The 26372-nt window shown below is 40.4% G+C and overlaps 2 protein-coding genes across 5 annotated transcripts in view; one reads left to right on the top strand and one right to left on the bottom strand.

The window, feature by feature from the left end:
• The window catches only part of RARS2 (arginyl-tRNA synthetase 2, mitochondrial), an 82647-nt gene that overhangs the window by 44293 nt on the left and 11982 nt on the right, over window positions 1-26372 (top strand). The window contains exons 9-21 of one of the 2 annotated variants that reach the window (XM_062186475.1): window positions 1572-1730; window positions 2614-2720; window positions 6784-6879; window positions 9530-9590; window positions 11984-12060; window positions 13182-13306; window positions 14086-14153; window positions 14238-14347; window positions 14735-14830; window positions 16082-16156; window positions 16954-17017; window positions 17451-17522; window positions 22590-22800. In XM_062186475.1, coding sequence (XP_062042459.1) covers window positions 1572-1730; window positions 2614-2720; window positions 6784-6879; window positions 9530-9590; window positions 11984-12060; window positions 13182-13306; window positions 14086-14153; window positions 14238-14347; window positions 14735-14830; window positions 16082-16156; window positions 16954-17017; window positions 17451-17522; window positions 22590-22727 — 1248 coding nt within the window. In that variant the 3' untranslated portion in view covers window positions 22728-22800. Of the gene's footprint in view, window positions 1-1571; window positions 1731-2613; window positions 2721-6783; window positions 6880-9529; window positions 9591-11983; window positions 12061-13181; window positions 13307-14085; window positions 14154-14237; window positions 14348-14734; window positions 14831-16081; window positions 16157-16953; window positions 17018-17450; window positions 17523-22589; window positions 22801-26372 lie in introns of those variants that run through there. The other variant, XM_062186476.1, reaches the window with a different exon arrangement.
• The window catches only part of SLC35A1 (solute carrier family 35 member A1), a 44535-nt gene continuing 39070 nt past the window's right edge, over window positions 20908-26372 (bottom strand). For all 3 annotated transcript variants that reach the window (XM_062186477.1, XM_062186478.1, XM_062186479.1), the window contains exons 7-8: window positions 26032-26166; window positions 20908-21824 (exon numbers count right to left, since the gene is read on the bottom strand). In XM_062186477.1, coding sequence (XP_062042461.1) covers window positions 21697-21824; window positions 26032-26166 — 263 coding nt within the window. In that variant the 3' untranslated portion in view covers window positions 20908-21696. The remainder of the gene's footprint in view (window positions 21825-26031; window positions 26167-26372) is intronic.

Raw genomic sequence — 26372 nt, 5'->3', positions numbered from 1 at the left:
CATGCCAGCTGCTAGCCAATCTTGGGAGCAAGACATTTTAAAGATAACAGCCTCAGACCTTCTGTGATAATTTTTCCGAACATTGTGACTTAAATAGGAAAAACAGTTACGTAATTTTAACCTTTACTTAGAAACATTTATTAAAGTCTGCCATTCCAGTAATTAACATAAACCACCTATTAAGATGAGACATTTTTTACCTTGAGAGAGACATTTAATGCATTGTCAACTTTGTTAGAAGTATCTAGTTTGTATAAGCCTTAAAATCATTGTTCCTACCGAAATGCTACTGCCAAGATATTTTGATGTTCCTACTGTAAGAGTTGAGAAGCCTCATTTCTTTTTAGTAGTTTACTTACCAATTTTTTTTGCTTTTTTGCTACTTTAGTAGCTTTCTAGAAATAATATGATAGTGAACTTGTCAGTCATTTCTCAACCTAGAAGTGAGTTACAACTTATATGTAAAATCTTTGTAGCTCATATGCATAATATCAATGCTGCTTAAACTATTATATTAACATTTTAATATCATTTATTAACTTTGTACTTTGAAAGCTAGAAGGTGATTAAAACTTCATTGGGAACACAGAATCCGAGAGCTGGAAGAGTAAGTCCTTAATAAGGCGTTGACTTCTGCTCCAGTGATTGGATGGGTGAAGAACTAAACCAGCCAAGACAGGTGGTGCTAAAAACATGCTGGAAGTGGGTGCTCCACATAATTTTTTTTTTCCTGTTTAATGGACATATAATAGTTGTACATATTTTGGGAGTACTACCTGATATCTCAATACATTTATGCAATATGAGTATCAAATCAAAGCAATTAGCATTTCCTTCTCTATTATCTTCTTTATATTGGGGCCTTCAAATTTTTCTAGTTCTTAATTTATTCTTTCTATCTAACTATTTTGATCTACACAGTTCCTAGGAATCCATGCTGGAGTATAATTTATCTTCACAAAAAGTCCTGTTTACTTTTTACCAAGATCCTGTGCTTCACTGGTCTTTCAGTTTTGGAGAACAGTTGAAAATCTTTGATTAAGCCAACTCCTAAATCATGCTCTGCCCCTTTTTTGGCCAAATTGAGCCATCCCATTTCTTCAGCCCTTCTCACAGAAGTTGGAAGAATACTTTGTAATTTTGAACAAAATTAGAAGAAATACAAGCTTAGTCTACCTAGGCATCTATGAACTTAGATGAGAAGAAAAAAAAATTAAACTTTATTTTGACTAACCTTTATCAGAAATTTTCCTCTGTTACTATATCACACGTTTATATTCCTTAAAAATATTTAGTTTGTATGCACAAGGATTATTGAAAGGTAAACTCTTCCTTTGTAATCCTATGTATTTAATTGTATGCCTTTCTAAGCTTGAGAGGAGGGCTGCAGACAGATAGGCTTTACTACAGGCATATGGCAAAGGTGAGGGAAAAAAGCAACCACTCTGGTGAGGCCACTTAGGTAACTTATAAATGAGAATGCTCAGGTTTGTGCTTCGTTTTCTTCTTTTCCTTATTGCAGATAACATTGGCTGTAAGTGTACTTCATTTAATTACTGTTATACTTTTAGGTTTATGTACAAGTTAATAAAGAAGCAGCAGATGATAAAAGTGTAGCAAAATCAGCACAGGAGTTCTTCCAGAGATTGGAACTGGGTGATGCACAAGCTCTTTCACTGTGGCAAAAATTTCGGGACTTGAGTATTGAAGAGTACATCAGAATTTACAAGGTATCTATCTGTGATTCTCCTTTCTGCTCTCCACTGCGTGGTAAAGCCGCTGCTTCAGCTCATGTTTTAGGAGTAGATTTCTGGTTGAATAGAAAACTGGAACTCAAATATTGCTCTTTGATCAGAAAGTTAAAGTTGCAAAATAATCCTGAAGCGGTATCTCACCTCTGAATATTTCATTTCAGTCTGGCTTTCATCTTCTCTGCTCTCATTCCTTCATTAACGTGATGAGAATTCATTCATTCATTTAATAAACACTTTGGAGGGAGGGGTACAACAATGAATAAGAGGTAAAACTCCTTGCTGTCGTGGACCTTACAGGAGACAAAACAAAGAAAATGAAACAAGAAATATATGCAGTCTATTATATGGTGGTAGATGGAGGTGAGATGAGGAGATATGGAGAGATGAGGTGTGCACTATGAGTAGGACGAGGAGTGTTTTGGTAAAGAAGTCGTGTGGCTAGAGGAAGTAAGCAAAATGAAGCACAGAAGGAAGGAAATGGAGGTGATTGTAGTGTCAAGCTCATTGTAGGCCATTCTCTAGGGTTGTCCAGTATAGCTTTCTACTATAAGTGAATGTTCTGCATCTGTGCTGTCCAGTATGGCAGTCACAGGGTATATGTGGTTATTGAGCACTTGAGGTATGAGTAGTGTGACTGGGAAACTAAATTTTCAATTAATTTTAATTTTAAAGAGCTGCATGTACCTTGTGATTCCCATATTCATATTCATTTCACTAACAGTTCTATATAGCAAAGGAGTGACTTGATCTAATTTTTCCTGTTTGTGACAGATAGTGAACCATCCTTAATTTGTCTTAGGATAAGATAATATGAGATTTAACTAACATTTTGTAAAATTTTGTCTCTGAACCCTTTTAGCGTCTTGATGTCTACTTTGATGAATATTCGGGAGAGTCATTTTATCGTGAAAAATCTCAGGAAATCTTAAAGTTGCTGGACAGTAAAGGACTCCTGCAGAAAACAGTGTATGGTCAGATTACTGTTTGTTGCTTTAGTTATTTGTTCTTTGAAATTGATATTGATGTATAATTTCAGTAAGGACACCAGAATCTGGGTGAGCAGCTTTCCAGGTGTCTTTTTCTTAGTGCTTTTTGCTGTTCAAAGCACCTTTCCCCATGTGATCTTGCTTATTTAGCGAAAGGCTAATAAGGTTGGGAGAAAGATGTTATCTGTACTTTATACAGCAAAGAACTGAAGCTTAGAAAATACAAGTGACTTTACTAAAGTCACACACCTGATAATGGTATAACTGGAAGAAGGAACTAGAACCTATTTCTGTCTCAACCATACCCTTTAAAAAAAATCCTTTTAAAGAAAAGATTTAAGGCAGCTTACGAAGATAGGATAAAAGCTCTTTAAAAAGTATAATGAAGCAATCAGGAAGTAGGGGCAGGAAAAGTAAAACAAAGTTAGAGATGATAGATGAGGTTAATGCATCCACTTATGTAGATTTCTTTTTTTTATTGTTTTTAAAGGAGAAATAACATTGAATTGTATTTATGGTGTGCTACATTATGTTTTCAATATGTATCATGGAATGTTTAAATCAAGCTAACATGTCCATCACCTCATCTAGGTATCTGCACTATATATATATATATATATTTTTTTTTTTTTTTGAAAGGCAGAGTGGACAGAGAGAGAGACAGAGAGAAAGGTCTTCCTTTGCCGTTAGTTCACCCTCCAATGGCCGCCGCGACTGGCGCGCTGCAGCCGGCGCACCGCGCTGATCCGAAGGCAGGAACCAGGTGCTTCTCCTGGTCTCCCATGGGGTGCAGGGCCCAAGCACTTGGGCCATCCTCCACTGCACTTCCTGGCCATAGCAGAGAGCTGGCCTGGAAGAGGGGCAGCCCAGCAGAATCTGGCGCCCCGACCAGGACTAGAACCCGGTGTGCCGGCGCTGCAAGGTGGAGCATTAGCCTATTGAGCTGTGGCGCCAGCCTCTGTACTATATATTTTAACTAGTTATAGTCATATTGTAAATTTCTAGAACTTATTCCTCCTACCTTAGTGAAATTTTGTGCCCTTTAACTATTTTCTCCCTATTCTCCACTTTTGGTAACCACCATTGTACTCTGTTTCTCTAGAACAATTTTTAAATTTCTGGAAAAAAATTTATTAATTTGATAGGCACAGTGACAGAGACATCTTCCATCTGCTGGGTCACTACCCAGATGGATAGCCAAGTCTGAACCAGGCCAAAGACAGAAGCCAAAAACTCCATTCTGGTCTTCCACATGGGTGGCAGTGGCCCAAGCACTTGGACCATCCTCTGCTGCCTTCCCAAATGCATTAACAGGAAGCTGGACCAGAAGTAGAGTAGCTGGGACTCTATCCAGTGCTCCAGTATAGTTTACCAACAGTATGGGTTGCCAGCATTGCAAGCTGCAGCTTAATCCACCACACTACAATGCCAGCCTTGAGAACAGTGTTTTAGATTCTGCATATAAATGAGATTGTTTTTCTGTGTCTGGCTTAATTCACTCAGCATAATGGCCTCCAGGTTCATCCATGTTGTCACAGATGATGGACTTCCTTTTTGTGTTTTAAGGCTGAAGTATTCATACTCTTTATCCATTTATCCATCGATGAACACTTGAGTCTATTCTGTATCTTGGCCATTGTTGAGTAATGCTGTGATGAACATGGCAGGTCAGGTATCTTTTCTACATACTGACTAAATCTTCTTTTATTATATATGCAGTAGTGAGATTGCTAGATCATATGGTAATTCTGTTGTTAATTCTTTGGGGAACCTCTGTTCTGTTTTCTGTAATTTTGCTAGTATCTGTGCTCTTTATTCTATTTGATTGGTCTATATATGTCTTTTTGTGCCAATACCTTTATTTTGATTCATTTAGCTTTGTAGAATTTGAGACCAAATAGTGTGGTACATCCAGCTTTGTTCTTTTTATTCCAGATTGCTTTTGCTGGGGAAGGTGTATAACCCAGCTGTTAAAGTCACTGGTCTGCTTAGGACTGCTTACTCCATATTTGAGTACCTGGGTTTGATGCCCTTCTCCACCATTGACTCCAGCTACCTGCTAATGTAGACCCTAAGAAACAGCAGGAGGATGACTCAAGTAATTAGGTCCCAGACACTCACCTGGGAGACCTGGATTGAGTGGCTCCTACCTTTGTCTCTGGCTGGGAACTTTTGCAAGCATTTGGAAAGTGAGCCAGCAGATGAAGAATGTACCCTGTCCCTTTCCCTCTCAAGTACAATTTTAAAAATTTTTTTAAAAAGATTGCTTTTACTGTTTGGAGTCTTTTGTGGTTCCATATGAATTTTAGGAATGTGTTTTCTATTTCTGTAAAAAAAAATATTGTCGGGAAAGGGCATTGTTATATGGTAGATTACATGGCTGACACCTGTATCTAAGAGTCCTGGGATCAAGTCCTGCAGCAGATGTCTCAAGCACTTGGACTCCTGCTGCCTGTGTAGGAGACAGGAATGGAGTGCCTGGCTCCAGGCTTTGGCTTGGTCCAACCAGGCCTGGCTGCTATGGGTATTTAGGGAGTGAATTAGCTGATAGTAGTTGGATTTCTCTCCCTCTCTCTTTCTGTCACTGTCTTTCAAATGAATAAGTAAACATTAACAAAACATGTTGTTGGAATTTTGATAGGGACTATATTGAATATGTAGATCACTTGGAGTATGGACATTTTTATGACATTCTTCCAATCCATAAACACACGAAGTTTTTCTATTCACTTGTGCATTTGTGTTTAATTTCTTTCATATTTTATAGTTTTTGGTGTATAGATCTTTTACTTTCTTAAATTTGTTCCTAAGTATTTTAATTTTTTAATGTTATTATAAATGAGATTGCTTTTCTTCATTTCTTTCTTAGTTCATTGTTCCTACAGAGAAAAGCTAGTTATTCTTGTATGTTGATTTTGTATCCTACAATTTTATTAAATTCATTTATTCTAACAATTTTTTGTTGGACCGTTCTCTGTTGCCTGCAGACTGTTTCATCTCTTCCTTTCCAATGCAGAAGACTTTCATTACTTTTTTGCTTGCCTATTTTAGATTTTAGCTTTCTGTCAGCTTAAGAAAGAAAAATAGTCCCGGCCAGCGCCACGGCTCAACAGGCTAATCCTCCGCCTGCGGTGCCAGCACACCGGGTTCTAGTCCCGGTCGGGACGCCGGATTCTGTCCCAGTTGCCCCTCTTCTAGGTCAGCACTCTTCTGTGGCCCGGGAGTGCAGTGGAGGATGACCCAAGTGCTTGGGCCCTGCACCCCATGGGAGACCAGGAGAAGCACCTGGCTCCTGCCTTCGGATCAGCGTGGTGCGCTGGCCGCAGCGTGCCAGCCACAGCAGCCATTGGAGGGTGAACCAATGGCAAAAGGAAGACCTTTCTCTCTGTCTCTCTCTCTGTCCACTCTGCCTGTCAAAAAAAAAAAAGAAAGAAAAATAGTCCCAGTCATAGAAGTCCAAGCAGCCATAATATAGAAGCAAACCGGTTGCTTAGAAGTATCACTTTTCATAACACCAAAGCCAGATTTCTCTTCTCATCATTATAGAGAGGACTTGGAGAATATGATTAATAATATCCTCAGTTAAATCTTTTTAGGAAAATTTTTAGACTGTCATATATCCCAGTTTTTGGCAAAGCTAGAAAGATAATAACAAAATTCTATGGTTATAATACTCAGGAGTATATTTTCTAGCACATTATAATAGCTTGTATTAGAAGAGGAATCTGATATTTCTTAGTTAAGCTGCAGTTGCAATCTCATTTTTCAACTGAGTATATTAAAGATTCTATCTGAGCACCTTATCCAGAGCTACAGATGAGAAAGAGAATAACCAACTGTTAGTTACAACATCCCCACTTCTTAATAGATTCTCAGTCATATTTCTTCTTTTTTTTTTTCCATTGTTGTCTATAGAGTGAATAGACACTTATTAGTTGGGTAATGTGACTAGCTTCAGTTTGCCAAACATAATGTTATGGAAGTTACACTTTTAAAGTCTTAATTTATTATGCTGCTTCAGAGTGATCTGTTTACATTTCTAGAAAAGGAACTGCTGTAGTGGATCTCTCTGGGAACAGTGACCCCTCCTCAATTTGTACTGTAATGCGAAGTGATGGGACTTCTCTTTATGCAACCAGGTTTGTAGATGCTGTTGTTGGGATGTACATATGTCTTCATGTTCTTTGTCTTATGGTTAATGTCAAGGCAACTATTTTAGTCTCTAAAACTTATCAGATCCTAGTTGTAGGTTCTAAATCTGTTGCTTTCACATTCAAAAACTATTTATTGGATTTCTATCTGTTGTAAAGATTTAACGTGAAGGTACTTTAAAACATTTTTGGGGGCCAGTGTTGTAGCATAGTGGGTAAAGCTACCACCTGCAACAACAGCATCCCATATGGTCACCAGTTCCTGTCCTGGCTGCTCCACTTCCAGTCCAGCTCCCTGCTAATGGCCTGTAAAAAGCTGTGGAAGATGGCTCAAGTGTTTGAGTCTTTGTCACCCATGTAGGAGACGTATGAAGCTCCTGGCTTTGGCCTGGCCCAGCCCTTGCCATCTAGGGAGTGGACCAGCAGATGGAAGATCTGTCTCTATCTCTCCCTCTCTCTCTGTAACTCTGACTTTTAAACAAATAAATCTTTAAAACACACATACACACACACACACATTTTTGGAAAAATGGAATTAAAATATAATTTTATTTGAGAGGCAAAAATATTTTGAAATGTATGCATGATTTTTTTCATAATACATGGTTTCTATAAACTTTTTGAGGTTCCCTTGGATCATCAGAAAAGTGACCAAAAAATTTTATATCTAGTTAAGCATCATAAGCTATACATTGCTCTACAAACTATAAACAGCAGAGGTACTTATGTTTTACAATTGCATGTTTGGCAGGAATCTACACAAAAAGGAGATAATAATAGCTCAGTGGTTCTTCACACTATAAAGACCATCTTACATGCGCATACCAGGCCTCATGATAATTGTGATGAATAGGCTAGGGAAGAAGTAGGCCATGCCACTTTTATTTTTTTCACCATTTCCATAACTGACCCTTACGGGAAGGAGCAGTCTCTGTTAATCAGCAAGAAGTAGGCTTAGCAAGCATACTTATTTGTGGGGTAAGGCTAACAGGAAGAAGAAGATAGGACAAGAAAAAAGGCACACAAGCCAGCATGACCATACCTAAGCACTGTGGGCAAACATGGGCAAACGGCTCTGGTGTCTTCTAGGCCAATTTTATGTTAGCTCACAAAACATTTTCATAACATAGTTAATGTAATGATACTTTATTGTTGCCATTAACTACTATCATTTGTTCCAATTTCAAACAACCAATCAAGTCTCTTACCTGCCCCTTAGAAAATTCCTTTTATTTTTTGGTTTTTGCTTTAGCAGTTCCATGCAGTTGAAGTCAAGAAGAACATATATACACAAGGTACATTCTTCTGCTAGATACCAGTATATTATTTATATGATATATATTATATCTAGCAGAGAATACTGAACACAGCATGCAGTTTGAGGCTGGGGACCTGGATTTCTTTGCTTCTGACACCATGACCATCACTTAATTCTCTGGGCCCTGGCTCCCCACTCTGTATATGAGAAACCTGGACTAAATGACCTGGCATTTATTTTTTCAGGCTTTCAAATTCAGTTTCTACAAACTCAACTTGGAACTTTTCCTTAGATTCTTCTCTTTTGTTCTTTCAGGCTTACTTTTGACTGAAACCAAGAAATATATCACTAGTGTGTTTTTTTTTTTGTTTTTGTTTTTTTAAAGATTTATTTATTTTACTTGAAAGTCACAGTCACACAGAGAGAGGAGAGGCAGAGAGAGAGAGAGGTCTTCCATCCGATGGTTCACTCCCCAATTGGCCGCAATGGCTGGAACTGTGCCAATCCGAAGCCAGGAGCCAGGAGCTTCTTCTGGGTCTCCCACGTGGGTGCAGGGGCCAAGGACTTGGGCCATCTTCTACTGCTTTCCCAGACTGTAGTAGAGAGCTGGATCGGAAGTGAGCAGCCAGGACTCAAATTGGCATCCATATGGGATGCTGGCATTGGACGCGGAGGCTTACTACCCTATGCCACAGTGCTGGCCCCCTATGACATACTATTACCCAAAATTATAAACTTCATTATTTTTATAATTCTTGGCTTGATATTTTATAGTTTATTGTTTATTTTTCTTTATTTATACTATGTACAAACAAGGCATTTTGTACTTAATAGGCGATAAAAGATCAGTAAAATTTTCATTAAAGAACTTTATGGTCTTTTAAAATGCTTGAGAAGGTATTGCTGTGACAGGCCCAAGACTTTGAAAAATTTTAATAGTATTAAAAGGAAAATAGTTAAAAGATGCTTGTTTATCTGCTGCTTTACCTATATTTTAAGAATGTCCCTTGAGAGAATGTATTACAGAGAAGTAGCCATTAGGTAATTGTTTTCAGTAGAGACTTCATTAATCATAAAACATTTACCTACATGACAGATTGCCCAGAGCTGTTTTAGTTATTGTCACCATTGGCCTAGAACTTTTATTTATATTTAGTTTTTATTTCCTTTTCCTGTGCCTTTTTATTAGTGTTTTCCCAAGCCTATTTTGTTATTTTGTATCAAAGGATGATAATGTCATTATGCAAGCGTGGATGGGATGCCCCAGACTATGCAGTAGTGGGAGTTCTTAATTAGAAAAGTCTCATTGCTACTAAATAAATGAAACAAATTATTACCCAGGTCTCCTCAGTAACTCTTGATTTATGGCCTTTTCTTCAGAGATCTTGCAGCTGCCATAGATCGAATGGAGAAGTATAATTTTGATACAATGATTTATGTGGTAAGTAATCACAATGAAGAAAAGAGTAAAATCCTTATCTCATGAAAACTACAGATTGAAATTGGGTGCCATGTTGAAAATTACGGAAAAATAATCATGTCAGACTACACAGAGAATTCAACATCAAGTGTATTAAAGTTGGCAACCTCTACAAAATTTTTAATTTATAAATATAAAAGCTCAGATTGCTTTAGAAGGAAAAAATATTACTCAAATTCAGGAAATGGTTATGTGAAATTAATATGTGCAGTTTGCTATAATGTGATTGTTTTTAAAGTTTTTAGAATACAGAGACTTTGAAAATTCATGGAAAAACAGAATTATAAGATGTTTATTTTGTTGCAATAAGTTTTGAAATCCATGCATAGGAATGCACCATAAATGTGTATTATGAAAAATTACATACATATTTTTAAAATTTTGTACCAAAATATCCTTTAATTCTTTTTTTTTTTTTATTTGAAAGGCAAAGTGACAGAGGGAGAGAGGCAGAGAAAAAGATTGTCCATTCTCTGGTTTACTCCCCAAATGACCACAAACTGCTGGGGCTGAACCAGGCCAAAGCCAAGAGCCCAGAACTCCATCCAGGTCTCCCACATGGGTGGCAGGTGCCCAGCACTTGAACCACCATTCACTGCTTCCCCAGTTACATTAGCAGGGAACCTACATTCCAATACCAGGTGCTGGCATTACAGGCAGTGGCTTAACCCAGTGTTCCATAATGCTGCTCCCCAACCTCCCCCACAAACACACACAGACAGACACACACACTTCTCATTTTGAAATGCCAATGTAGTTTGGTTCACAGTAAGTTTTAAAGTAGTATACAGCACAATGTTTTTTTTTTTTTTTTTTTTTTTTTTTTAAGATTTATTTTATTTATTTGAAAGCCAGTTACAGAGAGAGGTAGAGCCAGAGAGAGAAGTCTTCCATTCAGTGGTTCACCCCCCAAATGACCACGATGGCCAGAGCTGAACTAATCTGAAGCCAGGAACTTCTTCTGGGTCTCCCACGCTGGTGCAGGGGCCCAAGCACTTGGGCCATCTTCTGCTGCTTCCCCAGGCCATAGCAAGAGAACTGGACCAGAAGTGGAGCAGCTGGGACTCGAACCAGCACCCATATGGGATGCCAGTGCTGCAGGCCGGGGCTTGGAGTTTTAACCTGCTACGCCATAGCGCTGTCCCCCTAGTACAGTGTTTTTGTGTGGCCTTCACCTACCTTCCTCCAAATATTTCTTACATATCCATAATACTTTATGAATACCAGGAAATTGAGATTAGTGGTGTCTTATTGATATTTCACCAGTATTTACATGCACTCTTGTGTGGATGTGAATGTTTGTGTGGGACTGGTTTGGTGAAATTTTATCACATGTATAGATTTGTGTGACTACATCCACATTCAGAATACAGAACTGTTCCATCACAAAATAAACTCCTGCATGGCCAACCCCAAAATAATTCAGCCTTGCCCCCAACCCTAACCTTGGCAACCACTGGTGTATTCTGTATCACGCTGGTTTTGTCACTTTGATGGAATCACACAGTATATATATAGCCTTTGAGACTGACTTGTTTTACTCAGCATGTGATTGCCTTTGAGATCCATCCAAAGTAGTGCATATGTCAAGTTTTTTCCTTTTATTGTTGAGGTATTCCAGTCTGTTCTCTGCTTTCCTTTTCATGTACAACTTCGCTTTTCACTACAAAGTTGTCATCAAATGTTAAAGTTTAGTTTTAGGTTTCTTGGAGGTAAGTGTCGTAATACCTGAGAGGGAAGGAATTTAGATAGAGTGCTCAGAAGGTTCAAGTTCACATTTCCTCCTTAGCTGGAAGGCTGAGGCTCTTATTTCCCTGTGTGGTGTAGCACACAGATTAGATAGTCTTATAGTAGCATCTTCTGTGTGTTAATTTAAAATATATTCACTGGGACTGGTGTTGTGACCTAACAGGTTAAGCCACTACCTGCAGTGCTGGCATCCCATATGGGTGCTCGTTTGAATCCTGAATACTCCATTTTTGATACAACTCCCTTCTGATAATGCACCTGGGAAACCAGCGTAGGATCACCCAAGACCTTGGGCCCCTGCACCCCTGTGGGAGACTTGGATGAAGCTCCTGGCTCCTGCCTTTGGCTTGGGCCAGCCCTGGCCATTGTGACCATTTGGAGATTGAACCATCAGGTGGAAGACCGCTCTGTATCTCTCCTTGTCTCTCTAACTCTGCCTTTCAAATAAAATAAATCTTTAAAAATAAATACATAAATAAGTAAAATGTATGCATTGACAATGACTTTAGTCTTTTAAAGCTCTATAAATTTGACTCAGGTCAAAATTATTTTTTGTAGATTAACTTTTCACTGTTCTTTTGTTTCAAATATGTCTTCTCTCCAAGACAGATAAAGGACAAAAAAGGCATTTTCAGCAAGTGTTTCAGATGCTGAAGATCATGGGATATGACTGGGTAGAAAGGTAAAGTCTCCATGGTTCTTTTTTTTTTTTTTTTTTTTGACAGGCAGAGTGGATAGTGAGAGAGAGACAGAGAGAAAGGTCTTTCTTTTTGCCATTGGTTTACCCTCCAATGGCCGCTGCAGCTGGCGCATCTCGCTGATCTGAAGCCAGGAGCCAGGTGCTTCTCCTGGTCTCCCATGCGGGTGCAGGGCCCAAGGACTTGGGCCATCCTCCACTGCCTTCCCGGGCCATAGCAGAGAGCTGGCCTGGAAGAGGGGCAACCGGGATAGAATCCGGCGCCCTAACCGGGACTAGAACCCGGTGTGCCTGCGCCACAAGGCGGAGGATTAGCCTGTTAAGCCACGGCGCCAGCCTCCATGGTTCTTAATTGCCTGCTCAGGGTCATTAAAGCTTTATTAGGTCAACCAAGCTTGAAAAGGTACATAGACAGATTTTCATTCAGACTTCAATTCCTTGCTTCAAGATGTTAATGTGGAAAAAAAGGTTTCATTTTTGCAAAACTTTTTGTCCTGGTTATTTTAATTTGTAGCTCATGAACATTTAATAAATGTATTGTTATTAGACATCTGCTGTCAGTGTCCTGACAGAATTCTCAATTCCAATATTCATTTTCTCCTGTACGCCACTAACTTAATCACATACTAGTGATTATCTCTATCAAATGAAGCTGCGTATTTAACATCCTTTGTTCTGTACAATAGATCACATCCTGTTTCACTTTGTTAATTTTTTAAACTCCACTGTGAGGGTTGAAGTTGAGACTGCTGTCTGCCAGGTATCATTAGATAAGTTCATCACCAGCCTTTTTTTCTTTCTAGCTTCTTTTAAGTTTTATTTATTTATTTGAAAGAGCAAGAGAGAGGGAAATATTTATTTGGTGGTTCACTCCCCAAATTTTCACAATAGCCAGATCTGGACCAGGCTGAAACCAGGAGCCAGGAACTCCATCCTAGACAACTATGTGGGTGGTAGGGGCCCAAGCACTTGGACCATCTTTCCCAGGCATTGTAGCAGGAAGCTGGATCAGAAGCAGAGTAGCCAGGACTTGAACCAGCACTGCAATGTGGGATGCTAGTGTCTGAAGCAGTGGCTTAGTCCATCAAATGTCCACTCTCTTTCAGGTGCCAGCATGTGCCTTTTGGAGTCGTGCAGGGAATGAAGACTCGAAGAGGAGATGTCACTTTTCTGGAAGATGTATTAAATGAGATTCAATTACGGATGCTACAGAACATGGCTTCTATTAAGAGTGAATTTGCTTTGTTGTTAAAATCATAACTTTTATGCAGCTTTTATATTTTGCTGTTTGAAGAGTCAGAATTTTTAGACTTGCTGCTCAGGAGAGTTGTCCATTTCAATAATTTGAGTGGTACAAGCCTAGTTCACTTTTCATGGACACCTTTAACATCATTCCGTTGCCTAAGTCAATATACAAAATTTCTACATTATAAATTAGACACAAGTCATAAGTCCTTATGACTTTATCAGTTATTTCTTCTATCTTACAAGAGAGAAATAAACTGAGGCTGGCGCTACAGTGTAGCAGGTAGAGCTGCCTGTAGTGCCAGCATCCCATACGGGCACTAGTTTGAGTCCTGGCTGCTCCACGTCCAATTCAGGTCTCTGCTAATGCACCTGGGAGAGCAGCAGAGGATGGCCCAAGTGCTTGGGTCCCTGAACCCATGTGGGAGACCCAGAAGATGCTCCTAGCCCAGCTGCGGTCATTGCAGCCATTTGAAGACAGAACTAGTGGATGGAAACCTCCCCCCCCCCCCCCCCCGGTACCTCTAACCCTGCCTTTCAAATAAGTTTTTTAAAAAAAACTATTAATTCTTCCTCTTTAATTTCAGCAGGGAAAATGTCATTATCAGGGTAACCTAGCCTAAAATAGAAAGATAAGTACCCTCTTGTGAACCTGCTTGTTGTTGATTATCAGCAAACATTCTCAGCAGATTTTATCCCCGGGTCCTTCCTTGATTCTGGCACAGGGTCTTGGGGGTTAAAGATGGCTGTCTCTGTCTTTTTTAGCAACTAAAAAACTTGAGAACCCACAGGAGACTGCGGAGAAGGTCGGGCTGGCTGCGCTCATTATTCAGGTCTGTTAACTCTCCTTCCTGTGAGTGCCATTTGTCTGGTACTAGGGCAAATCCTGAGGCTAAAGATTTCCTCTGTCATTTTAGGACTTCCGAGGTGTGCTGCTATCTGACTATCAGTTCAGCTGGGATCGTATTTTCCAGAGTCGTGGGGACACGGGAGTCTTCCTGCAGTACACACACGCCCGACTGCACAGGTGAGAGGTGGCCACAGGAAAATGTCCGCTGCCCTGTGCTTCCCCAGGCTGGGGAGTGGCTACTTGGGAGCAGGCTACTTTCTGGGCTTTTCCAGCAGCTGCTGTTCAAAACTGCTTAAAATACAATGGACCACCTGTTGTTGGTTTTTAAAAATATTATTTATTAAGCACCTATAATCCTGCCAGAGTGTACTGTTACCTATAAAGTACCAGATTTAAGGAAAATTGAGGCATCAGCTCCCACAATGTTAGCATCAGAGTTTAGAACATTGAGTACACCAAGACTGTGTTTTGTGAGGTAATGTTATCACTTGCAGCTGTGTGCCCTTGAATGCTATATATAATTTTTGGGTTTTTTTTGTTTGTATGTTTGTTTTTTGATAACAGTTTGGAAGAGACCTTTGGATGTGGTTATCTGAATGACTTCAACACTGCTTGTTTACAAGAGCCCCAGTCTGTTTCAATTCTCCAGCATCTTCTCAGGTATGACAGGTGTCAGGTATTATCAATTCCACTTCTGCTTATTGAATTGACTGTTGGTATTTTTGCTGACTGTGAGAGTCAGCACACCAATGGCTGCCTAATTCTTCCTGCCTGTATACTTAAGGTGAAGGTATGTCCCTAAAACAGTTACCTGCCTATGGAGGGTATGAATAAAGCCAGTGCTCAAGATCCATCTTTGAATATTAAAAATACTATCACTGCTGCATTAGCACAGATGGCCAGCATGCTCTAGCCCATAGTCTGAGAATGTAACACTGGATAGAAACATAACCTATTGCTTTTGGAAAATATCTTCTCATCCTTGTGAAAAGTTAAGAAAAAGGTCCACCTTTGTCTAGCTTCCCAGAGACCCTAAGTCCTTCATTTGCCTCTGATGTTCAGCTCACAGTTTAAATGCATGGGTCTATCCAGTCAAGGGACCACAGCTTTTATGTCTTACACGTGGTGTTGGTAAAGCCAGACTTGGCACTAGATGGTTTCTAGAAGTGATGGAGATAGTTTTGACAAAGGTACTTTCTCTGATTGCCACACAATAGACAATGTTTTTTTCCCTGAGATCAGAAAACTTTATTCACATGTACCTAATCTGTAAGGAAAATAACACAATCTGGTTTTCTTAGCCTTGAGGGTAGCTCTGATAGTTTATAGATTACATTCCTAAACATGGCTGGAGGCTTTTCACATTCACCTGATTTATTTAGAAGATTTATTTGTTCATTTTATTTGAAAAGCAGAGTTACAAAGAAGGGCAAAAGACAAGAATTGCTTTTTCCATCTATGAATTCACAACAGCCAGGGCTGGGCCAAGCTGAAGCCACTCCATCCTGGTCTCCCACATGGTAGGGGCCCACGCCCTACCATTTTCTGCTGCTCTCCCAGGCGCATTAGCAGGGAGCTGGATTGGAAGTGAAGCAGCTGGGACTTGAACCTGCACTCTTATAAGATGCCAGCATTTGCCCCTCACATTCACTTTAACAGTCATGATTTAATCTTTTGCTCTGGAGTAGGCCTAAGGGATATCAAGATGATTTAGAAAGTTCCTACCATTAAGGAATTTGTAAGAAGAAAGAAATGTGCCTTTGCCTTCAAATGTACAGTCTTTTTTTCACATGCCTCATAATGGGTGTCAAATCAATCTTCTATCTAAGATATTTTTAACCTTTAATGTCTTAGCTTCATGTAGTATGTGCAGCCTTCCCCTGCCAGCTGCTCCTGTCATCTTTCTTGTAGGTTTGACGAGGTGCTATATAGATCATCTCGGGACCTTCAGCCCAGACACATTGTCAGTTACCTTCTAACTCTAAGGTACTGTATAATTGTTCTATTTGCAGGTGTTTACATATTTGAGACCTTCTGATCAGACATAGGATCTTTCTTTCATCTGAAGTTTTCCTGTAAGCAAATCTCTTCACCTAAACATTGATGTGTTTTAAATATAGGAACCCTTTCTTCATTTTTATAAATTTGTGACTAAAGTTTACTTATTTAGTGTAACATGGAGATATGTCAGACATGTAGCTCATATATTATACAAGAAACTCGTAACAGCATTCATTGACAGTACATATTTATTATGATAGTGAACATGAGACAGGGCCAGTGCTCCCAGCCCAGTCTTGAGACTCAGAGAGGGCTTCTGTGCTTGCTGTCATCCCTAAAGAAAAGGTGCTTTGAAGAAGAGTGACCAGGGTGTGTGCAGCATGGATTAGTACCACCGTCTGTATGCCTACCACCTCACTCTATAGATGGGGAAAAGCCATACTGTCTTATACTCCTAATTTTAAAGGCTGCTTAACTAAGAAAAAGCTAATTATCAGAAAGGAATCTCTTATATTTGTAAAACTAACAATGTAATTATAGTTTTAATAACCTGCTACTTGATAGTAAGAAACCAAGAACAAAATCTTAAGCTTGAGTGTAGTGTGTTTTACTTTATCCATCATAGAGAAGCAGTGAATTCCAATCTCGGCACTACAAATCTGGTTACCTTCTTCAACAGTTCCTTGTTTTTATATATTTTAACTTGAGAGTCAGATATGTAGCTCATATATTACAAGGGGAATCTACTGCTGATCCTCATCATTTCTCTCTTCCCATTTCAGTCATCTTGCAGCTGTGGCACACAAAACACTGCACATAAAAGACAGTCCTCCTGAAGTGGCGGGGGTATGTTATGTTGAATGTCTCCTGTAGAACCCATAGTGTGCTCAGACTAGAATTGCTAAGTCAGTCTTGTAAATTTTTCTAAACTAATATTGTTGTTGAACTGTAGTACACTTATTGACTTGGGTAATAATTAGATATAGACTGCAATAATCAATGTTGATATACTTCCAAAAAATACTAGACTATGAAGCACATCTTCCTACGTTAAATGTTGTAGTATTGAGTTAGTTCCACTTTTGAAGCCATACTATATACTGATACTGTCACACTCCTAGTGATAGCTAGAATTTGTTTGCCTTTAGTAAATCTAGGGCACTTTAAGATATTGTCCTGTGTTGTTAGAAGAAAATTAAAATTACTTTAAAAATCATTTTTTAAAGTTATAGTTAGCCTATCATTGAATTGAACATTTTAATTATTGTTTATTTTGTAGGCCAGACTTCATCTTTTCAAAGCTGTCCGTTCTGTTTTAGCCAATGGAATGAAGCTTCTTGGAATCACACCTGTATGTAGGATGTAATTTCTTATTAAAATGGCTTTTAATGCTAAGTCATTGAGTCACCTGTTCTTACATGTCTTGCTATTCAGAATAGAATTTAAACTCAATTTTGTCAAAATATTTAATTAAATGTGACTTGTCAACTTGAATATTCAATCTTTATCCTTTAAAAAAAAGTCTTCTGGGTTCCCTAATAGTCAGTAGGTACTTAGACGTTTGTAGAAAACTCAAAACATTGTAGTGTCTTGAAGATTTTAGAAGGATGTCATCTTACCAGAAACTGGTTTTTTTCCTAAGTTCATTTATTGACTTATTTGAAAGAGTTACATCGCCGGCACCGCGGCTCATTAGGCTAATCCTCCACCTGCGGCGCTGGCACCCCAGGTTCTAGTCCCAGTCAGGGCGCCGGATTCTGTTCTGGTCGCTCCGCTTCCAGGCCAGCTCTCTGCTGTGGCCCAGGAGTGCAGTGGAAGATGGCCCAAGTCCTTGGGCCCTGCACCCGCATGGGAGACCAGGAGAAGCACCTGGCTCCTGGCTTCGGATCAGCACAGTGTGCCGGCCGCAGCGGCCATTGAGGGTGAACCAACGGCAAAGGAAGACCTTTCTCTCTGTCTCTCTTTCTCAATGTCCACTCTGCCTGTCAAAAACAAAAAGGTTACAGAGGGGGAGAGAGAAAGAGAGATTTTCCTTTTTTTTTTAACAGGCAGAGTGGACAGAGAAAGAGAGAGACAGAGAGAAAGGTTTTCCTTTGCCGTTGGTTCACCCTCCAATGGTTGGCGCGCTGCGGCCGGCGCACCGCGCTGATCCGATGGCAGGAGCCAGGTGCTTCTCCTGGTCTCCCATGGGGTGCAGGGCCCAAGGACTTGGGCAATCCTCCACTGCACTCCCTGGCCACAGCAGAGAGCTGGCCTGGAAGAGGGGCAACTGGGACAGAATCCGGTGCCCCAACCGGGACTAGAACCCGGTGTGCCGGCGCCGCAAGGCGGAGGATTAGCCTAGTGAGCCACGGTGCTGGCCTGAAAGATTTTCTATCTGCTGGTTTACTCTTCAAATGGCCACAGTGACCAGGGCTGGGCCGGGTCAAGCCAGGAGCTTCTTCCGTGGGTGCAGGGGCGCAGGCATTTAGGCCATCCTCCACGGCTTTCTCAGGCACATCAGCAGGGAGCTGGATTGGCAGTGGAACAGCCAGGACTTGAACTGGCATCCTTATGGGATGCCGGCACTACAGACAGTGGCTTAACCCAGCACAAAACACAGCACCGGCTCCTAGAAACTATTCTTATAACTGGGACGATGAGATGTTTTCATCAAATAATTTGTGAGGGGGAAAATTTTTTCTGTTTTAATTGTGGCTGGTTCTAATTAAAGAAATAAAAAGTAAGCATCGGGGTGGACACTTAATCCAGCAGTAAGACACTGTTTAAGACACCAACATCCTATATTGGTGTACCTGTTTATGTCCCTGCTTCACTCGCGGTTCCAGTCTCCTTCCAATGTAGTGGGTAATATGGCAAAGAAGGTGGATCTCTGCCATCCATGTGGGAATGTGGATGCCATCCATGTGGACTGAGTTACCATCTCCTGATTTCTGCCTGGCCCAGACCTGCTGTCCACAAGGCTTTGGGCAGTAACTAAGCAGATAGGAGCTCCATCATCTCTTTGCCTCTCAGGAGAAAAAATAAGCATATTTGTTTAATATGGCTGACAAATACTCCCAGAAAGAACAGACCCATGCTTACCTTTTAGTAGGATATAGGTATCTTAACTGTGTAAACTCAAGAACTGAATACATTTGAATAGACATTATATGAGGATACTTTGAAAAGTTCATAGAAAATTTCATTAAAATGTTTATTTTCATGAGATTTCAAACCCATGCAGTTTTTCACAATATGTAGTTCTATGAACTGTTTAAAAGACTCCCTCATTCAGCCGGCGCCGTGGCTTAACAGGCTAATCCTCCGCCTTGCGGCGCCGGCACACCCGGTTCTAGTCCCGGTTGCCCCCCTTCCAGGCCAGCTCTCTGCTGTGGCCAGGGAGTGCAGTGGAGGATGGCCCAAGTGCTTGGGCCCTGCACCCCATGGGAGACCAGGAGAAGCACCTGGCTCCTGCCATCGGAACAGCGCGGTGCGCCGGCTGCAGCGCGCCTACCGCGGCGGCCATTGGAGGGTGAACCAACGGCAAAAAGGAAGACCTTTCTCTCTATCTCCCTCTACTGTCCACTCTGCCTGTCAAAAAAAAAAAAAAAAAGACTCCCTCATATAAGGATCTTTTTATAAAATGTAGTATATTTAATTAAGCCATAATTTGAAATGGAGTCTCTTAAATAGTTTCTTTCTTATTAATAAGGTGTATTTTGCAGACCTGACTAGGTTACAGGAGTTTGGCTTAGGTGTAGCATCAGCCCCTGTGATGTGTTTAATCATTAAGGCCATCCTCCTCTGCCAGCATTTAGGTCTGCTATAATTTATTCTAAATGTTGCTAATACAAGTTTTCTAATACTAATGACAGTCTGTTTTTACAAATAGAGAAGCATGAATCAAAGATTCTCTAGTTAGAATGAATTCTTTTATACTGGCAAGAATGATTTGCCTTCATGGTCTCAGAAAAGACTCATCCATGCAGTCTAAATATATATATATATTTTCTATTTTATTTCTGTATTGATTTATTGTTAAAATTCCCTTAGCACAAAGCAGCCATGGAATAAAAATGTACAGCAGAAACATGCTTTCCATGTTCAGTAAGCCTCTGCTTCTCTGAGAAACTTTCCCCCTTTGAGATCAATGGTAGCTTCCTGAGTATAATACCAGGACAATAATAGAGCCAAGTCTTCAGAAAAACAGCCCCTTGAAAAGACTGCTCATGAATTCCTTCAAACTAGTGCCCTTTTTTTTTTTTTTTTAATTTATTTATTTTATTTGAAAGTCAGAGTTACACAGAGAGAGAAGGCAGAGAGAGAGAGGTCTTCCATCTGCTGGTTCACTCCCCAGTTGGCCGTAATGGCCAGAGCTGCGCTGATCTGAAAGCAGGAGCCAGGAGCTTCTTCCAGGTCTCCCATGAGGGTGCAAGGGCCCAAGGACTTGGGCCATCTTCTGCTGCTTTCCCAGGCCATAGCAGAGAGCTGGATTGGAAGTGGAGCAGCCGAGTCTCAAACCAGCGCCCATATGGGATGCCAGTGCTTCAGGCTGGGGTGTTAACCCACTGCGCCACAGTGCCAGCCCCAAACTAGTGCCCTTAATTGTCATCTAAATTCCATCTTTTGGTTACAGCTTGGCAGAGTTGATTTTAAGTGGTACTTGCAACCAAAGAAAATATTATGGTTTAAGTTATGTTTTTACACTGACTTATTGGTCTATTACCATATAAAAAGTGCTTAAACAGACTAAATACAAATAAATTAATTTTATTGCTGAATTTTTCATTGACATTATAGAAATATTTTTAAAAACACTGCAATTACACAAATTATTTGAGAGTCCAACAATTAACATTACTTTATAAAAAAAAAGTACAAAAGTGACATTAGAAATTTTTTTTTGAAAAAAAGTATATCTTCTAACGGCAAAGAAACAGGAACCAGACAATGAATGGCACAAATATAGGATTAAAGGAGTATCCAGTTGCCACCCAGAGATCATTGTCTGAGCTATGAAATAGATTCCACTTGAGAAGTTACACATTCTGTTTGTTTCTGAACTACCTGTCTTGTTTTTGCCTTTCTCATAAAAAAGAGTTAGGGCTTTACTGCTGCTAGGACAAATTCACTCTGTGAATTTTGGAGAACTTTGAGGGGTTGTCCTTCTCCCCTGGTACCTGAACAAGGGAACAGTTAGTACAGAAATGGCTTTGGCACTTCAACCTTTAAACATTGTCCCAAACCTAGTTATTTGAATATTGTAGCCTCACATGATTTGCTTAAATACCATGTCATCTCCATATTTTTATGTACATCATATATATACAATAAAATTCCTTCATTTTAAAATACAACTTGACCCCATTTGGCCCAGATTAAATCTCTGTATCAGCAACTCCCTGTGACAGTTTGTTTCTTGATTCTTACACCATGTGGTTGATTTTTTTGTTGTTGTTTTTATTTGTTTAAGCTTCCTTCTGGGATTGACTTAAGGCTCTAGTATAATGCAAATAGTTTAGTCATCTTTCTTCAGGCTCAATTCACACACCAATGATTCTTTCTTTTGAAGCTGTTTCTCCTTGTTGGATTGATGTAGTGTCTTGTCTGGGTAGTCCATAGAAATAGATGGAAACACATACAAGAATGGTGCCCAGAGTAAAAGTAAGTGCTGAAAAGAAAGAACACATACACACATTTGTGCCTTTTATACTCTGTAACAACAATCATTTTGAAATTCTGACATTTTATTCATGAGTTCTTACTGTCACATCATAAGGGAAATAAATGTGGTAAGGTATGAAATGCTCATCCATTCTAGCAAAAAATGAAGGGACTGATGAACACTGATTATGACTACACTTTTCTAGAACACCAGTTTGCCAGTTTTTGACTAATTAACAAAAGCGCAATGACTTCTACATAAAACATACACATTTAAAAGAATTCTATAAACATAAAAGGAAATAAAGTGGGATGTGTTTAGAGTACAAGAGCAAAATTCAGAATTAGGTGACCAGTTACTCAAAACAGTAGAACTTCAGAATAGGAGATAAAGTGGTGATTCCCCATTGAAAAAAAAAAATGTTTCATGCTAGCCTTTTCTCTTACCTCTTTTTCATCTTAATCAAGAAACTGAATTACAATTGTTCAAACCTGACAAGTCACATTTAAATAGTAATATCAAAACTATATTAAAAATGGAACCATGTAACCATACTCTATATGGATTACAATAATGTAATCTTAACAGCTTTAAAAAATGGCATGCAGAGAAATGACATCAAACTATGATTTAAGTTTTCTAATAACTCAAAAAGCCTAGCTTTGGCCGGCGCTGTGGCTCATTTGGCTAATCCTCTGCCTGTGGCACTGGCACCCCAGATTTTAGTCCCAGTTGGGGCGCTAGATTCTGTCCCGGTTGCTTCTCTTCCAGTCCAGCTCTCTGCTGTGGCCCAGGAAGGCAGTGGAGGATGGCCCAAGTGCTTGGGCCCTGCACCCACATGGGAGACCAGGAGGAAGCACCTGGCTTCAGATTGGCGCAGCGCACCAGCCGGAGCAGCCATTAGGGTAATGAACCAACGGAAGGAAGACCTTTCTCTCTGTCTATAACTCTCTCTCTCACTAACTCTGCCTGTCAAAAAATAAAAATAAATAAAAAAGCCTAGCTTTGCCTTCAGACACAGGAGAGAGGTATCTTCCTTACTTTTAAATAGTTATTTGAAAGGTTGCTAAGGCATTGTAATTGACCATCAGTAAGACAGAACATTGATCAAAAACACTGTATATGCTATTACCAAATTCTCAGGAATGGAAGCCTAAGGACTAAACATATGATGAATCAGAACTACAATTTAAGGGAAGCATCTAGAAAGTAGAGCAAAATGGAAGTTGAGTATCTTCTCAAAGAGACCAATTTGAATGGCTATTTACCCACCAAGCCACCTTTAGAAGAGCTCAGAAAGTCAAGTGAAAGACCACAGAGCCTAGATTCAGTATAAAGAGGTAAGTCACAATGAAGAAGGAAAGAGCTACATGTTGCCCCTTCCCCAGAATGGAGGAAAGAGGAATTAAGTCCAGAACATAGATCTTAAACCTACAACCAAGTCAGAACCTGCTGACTGAGCTTTCAGACCCTACCTAGCAAGGCAGCCTAGGGACAACATCCACCATCCCTCCCCCAACATCCAATAGACAGTGGAGCAAAACTCCCAACTTTGTACAGTAGAGCAGGAAGGTGAGGTGAGTTCAGGGCTCTGGGATGAAGCTCAGTGCCAGACCTGCTGTGGTAAGCCCCAGTAGCAGAAAGTCTAAAGGCCCCTATCCTCCAGCTACTCACTGCAAACAGAGCCTCTACATCTGCTGGACACCCAGCTGAGACTTACATCCTACTGGAATGGACTACTTTTAGCCCATATCACTGTGAACCTGTGTGGGCCTAGCATGCACCCCTGAGGCTATGCAGGGGCCCAGTGACTTTGAGATACAGAGCAACATATCTTTGTCTCAGCCTGGGAAGCCAAAGCATTGCCTTCACTGACCTCATCTAGCCTCAGATGGAGAATTCAAAATAATGATTATAGGGGCCGGTACCGTAGCTTGCTTAGTTAATCCTCTGCCTTCGGCGCCGGCATCCCACATGGGCACCAGGTTCTAGTCCTGGTTGCTCCTCTTTCAGCCCAGCTCTCTGTTGTGGCCCAGGAAGGCAGCGGAGGATGGCCCAAGTGCTTGGGCCCCTGCACCTGCATGGGAGACCAGGAGGAATCACCTGGCTCCTGGCTTCGGACTGGCACAGTGCTGGCTATGGCAACCATCTGGGGGGGGTGAACCAATGGAAGGAAGACCTTTCTCTCTTTCTCACTGTCTAACTCTACCTCTCCAAAAAAAAAAAGATGATTATAGTGATGCTGCAAGAGACACAACAGAAGACAGCTTAATTAGGAACATAATGCATGGTATAAATGAGAAACTCAGCAAAGACAGAGATTTTGGAAATGAAGTCAGTAACTGTCTAATGAACACAGCTGAAAACTTCAACAAGAGTCTGGGTCAAACAGAAGAAAGAATATGTGAACTTGAAAACAGGTCTTAGTGAAATATCCAAGCCAGACAGAGGAAAAAAAAAAATTCTAAGGCCATCATGAAAAAAAGTTTAGAATTATGGGGATCTCTGAAAAAGAGATGAGTAATGACACTGAAAACCTAAAAGAAAAATACATTCAAATACAGTAGATCCATAGAAGCCCAAATAGTCATGAAAAGATTGTCACTATGACACATTAAACTCTAAGGAGTACAACAAAAGAATTCTGAAATCAAATCAAATTGAAGATGACACAGTTCTAAATATGGAAAACCCTAAAGACAAGGCCATTGTAGCACCGTGGGGTTAAGCCACTGACACCCCATTTTGGAGTGCTAGTTCAAGTTCCAAGCTACTCCTTCCACTCCAGCTTCCTGCTAATGCACCTGGGAAGGCAGCAGAAGATCGCCCAAGTGCTTGGGTGCTTGCCACCTGTGTTGGACACCAGGATGCAGTTCCTGATTCCTGGCATCATCCTGTACCAGATCTGGCTGTTGCAGCCATTTTGGGAGATGATCCAGTAGATGTATAATATTTCTCCCTCTTTCATTCTGGCTTTCAAATATATAAATAAATCTTTTTAAGATATCTTTTTTAAAAATTACATAGGGCTGGCACCGGCACTGTGACACAGGATAACCTGTTGCCTCTCAGCCCCAGCATCCCATATGGGTTCTAGTTGGAGTCCTGATGGCTCCACTTCCTATCCAGCTCCCTGCTAATTGCCTGGGAAAGTCGGGGAAGGTGGCCCAAGGAGTTGGGCTCCTAGCACAACCATGGGAGAGTGGAAGAAGCTTCTAGCTCCTGGCTTTGTCCTGGCCCAGCCCTGGCCATTGAGGCCATCTGAGGAATGAACCAGTGGATGGAAGAGCTCTTCCTCTCTTTCTGTAACTCTGCCTTTTAAATAAATAAAGTCTGCTTGTATATGTAACAGATGCCAATTTTAAAATGCAATATAAATACAGGCCAGGTTTTTTCCTTTCATTTAATGTAGATATTTGATTTTCCTCATACTTAGTCTATAATAACATACCAACATAGATCCACTGTGTTCCTCTATTTTGTGTAGATTTTCCTCTGCCGTTTTCTTAATTCTTCCCTGAGACTGCACTTTATTTACTATTTACTTTATTTACTATTTATTAAGATTTATTTACTTGAAAGACAGAATTACACAAAGGAGGAGAGACAGAGAGAGAGGTCTTCGATCCGCTGGCTTGTTCCCCAGTTGGCTGCCATAGCCAGAGCTGTGCCGATCCAAAGCCAGGAGCCTCTTCCAGGTCTCCCACGGAAGTACGGGGACCCAGGCCATCTTCCACTGCTTACCCAGACTATAGCAGAGAGCTGGATCAGAAGCGGGGCAGCCTGGACTCTAACCAGCACCTGTATGGGATTCCGGCACTACAGGCGGCAACTCTATCCACTTCGCCATAGCGCTGGCACCAAGACTGCACTCTTTCCACTTTTTTTAAACTACCTTTCCAGACTAGAGCAGTAAGTCCCCTTCCTGTTCCACCATCTTAATCCAGTCCCAAAACTGCTCTCTCTGATAACTGAGTAGCCCTCAGTTTCACATAGAATCAGCAGTTATCAACTTATTCTCTGGGATCAATTAAACTATTTCTTACCCACTTCATACAACTGTGAACTGCTGAACTTAAAGAATAAATTATTTTAACAAAACTAGGCATTCCTAGAAATACTATGGCTACCTGCCATTTTTAAGAAAAGAAATGAACTGTGGAAGTAAGATGCTCTTCTACGTTAACAGCTTAATAAAAAACTCAGGACATACTTATCTGTAATCCAAACAGGGTCACGGACGCAATGGTAGAAAGCACAATGGCTGCTGCAGCAGAGAAGCCTTTCATGATGTTGTCTGTGTACTTGACCACCACAGAAGTGTACAGGCCTCCAACACTTGCCAGAACTTGAATAAAGAAAGAAAATCTTAACACATCCCCAAAGATGCCACACTAATATACCTAGGAAAAGGAAAATACTCTATTTCCCTTAGAAGCAATCATCAGAGTTTGTACTAAAAGTGAATAGTAGTTCCTAGATAAATTGTTTCTCAGATGCCCCAAGAGTTATGTGTTCTACTAAATTGTACGCATTTATTGTTAACACATTAGA

Source organism: Lepus europaeus, chromosome 3 (genome assembly GCF_033115175.1).
Source record: "Lepus europaeus isolate LE1 chromosome 3, mLepTim1.pri, whole genome shotgun sequence".
Classification (NCBI taxonomy): Eukaryota; Metazoa; Chordata; class Mammalia; order Lagomorpha; family Leporidae; genus Lepus; species Lepus europaeus.
Note: the sequence above shows the minus strand (reverse complement) of the source record. Positions and strands in the feature narration are given on the sequence as shown.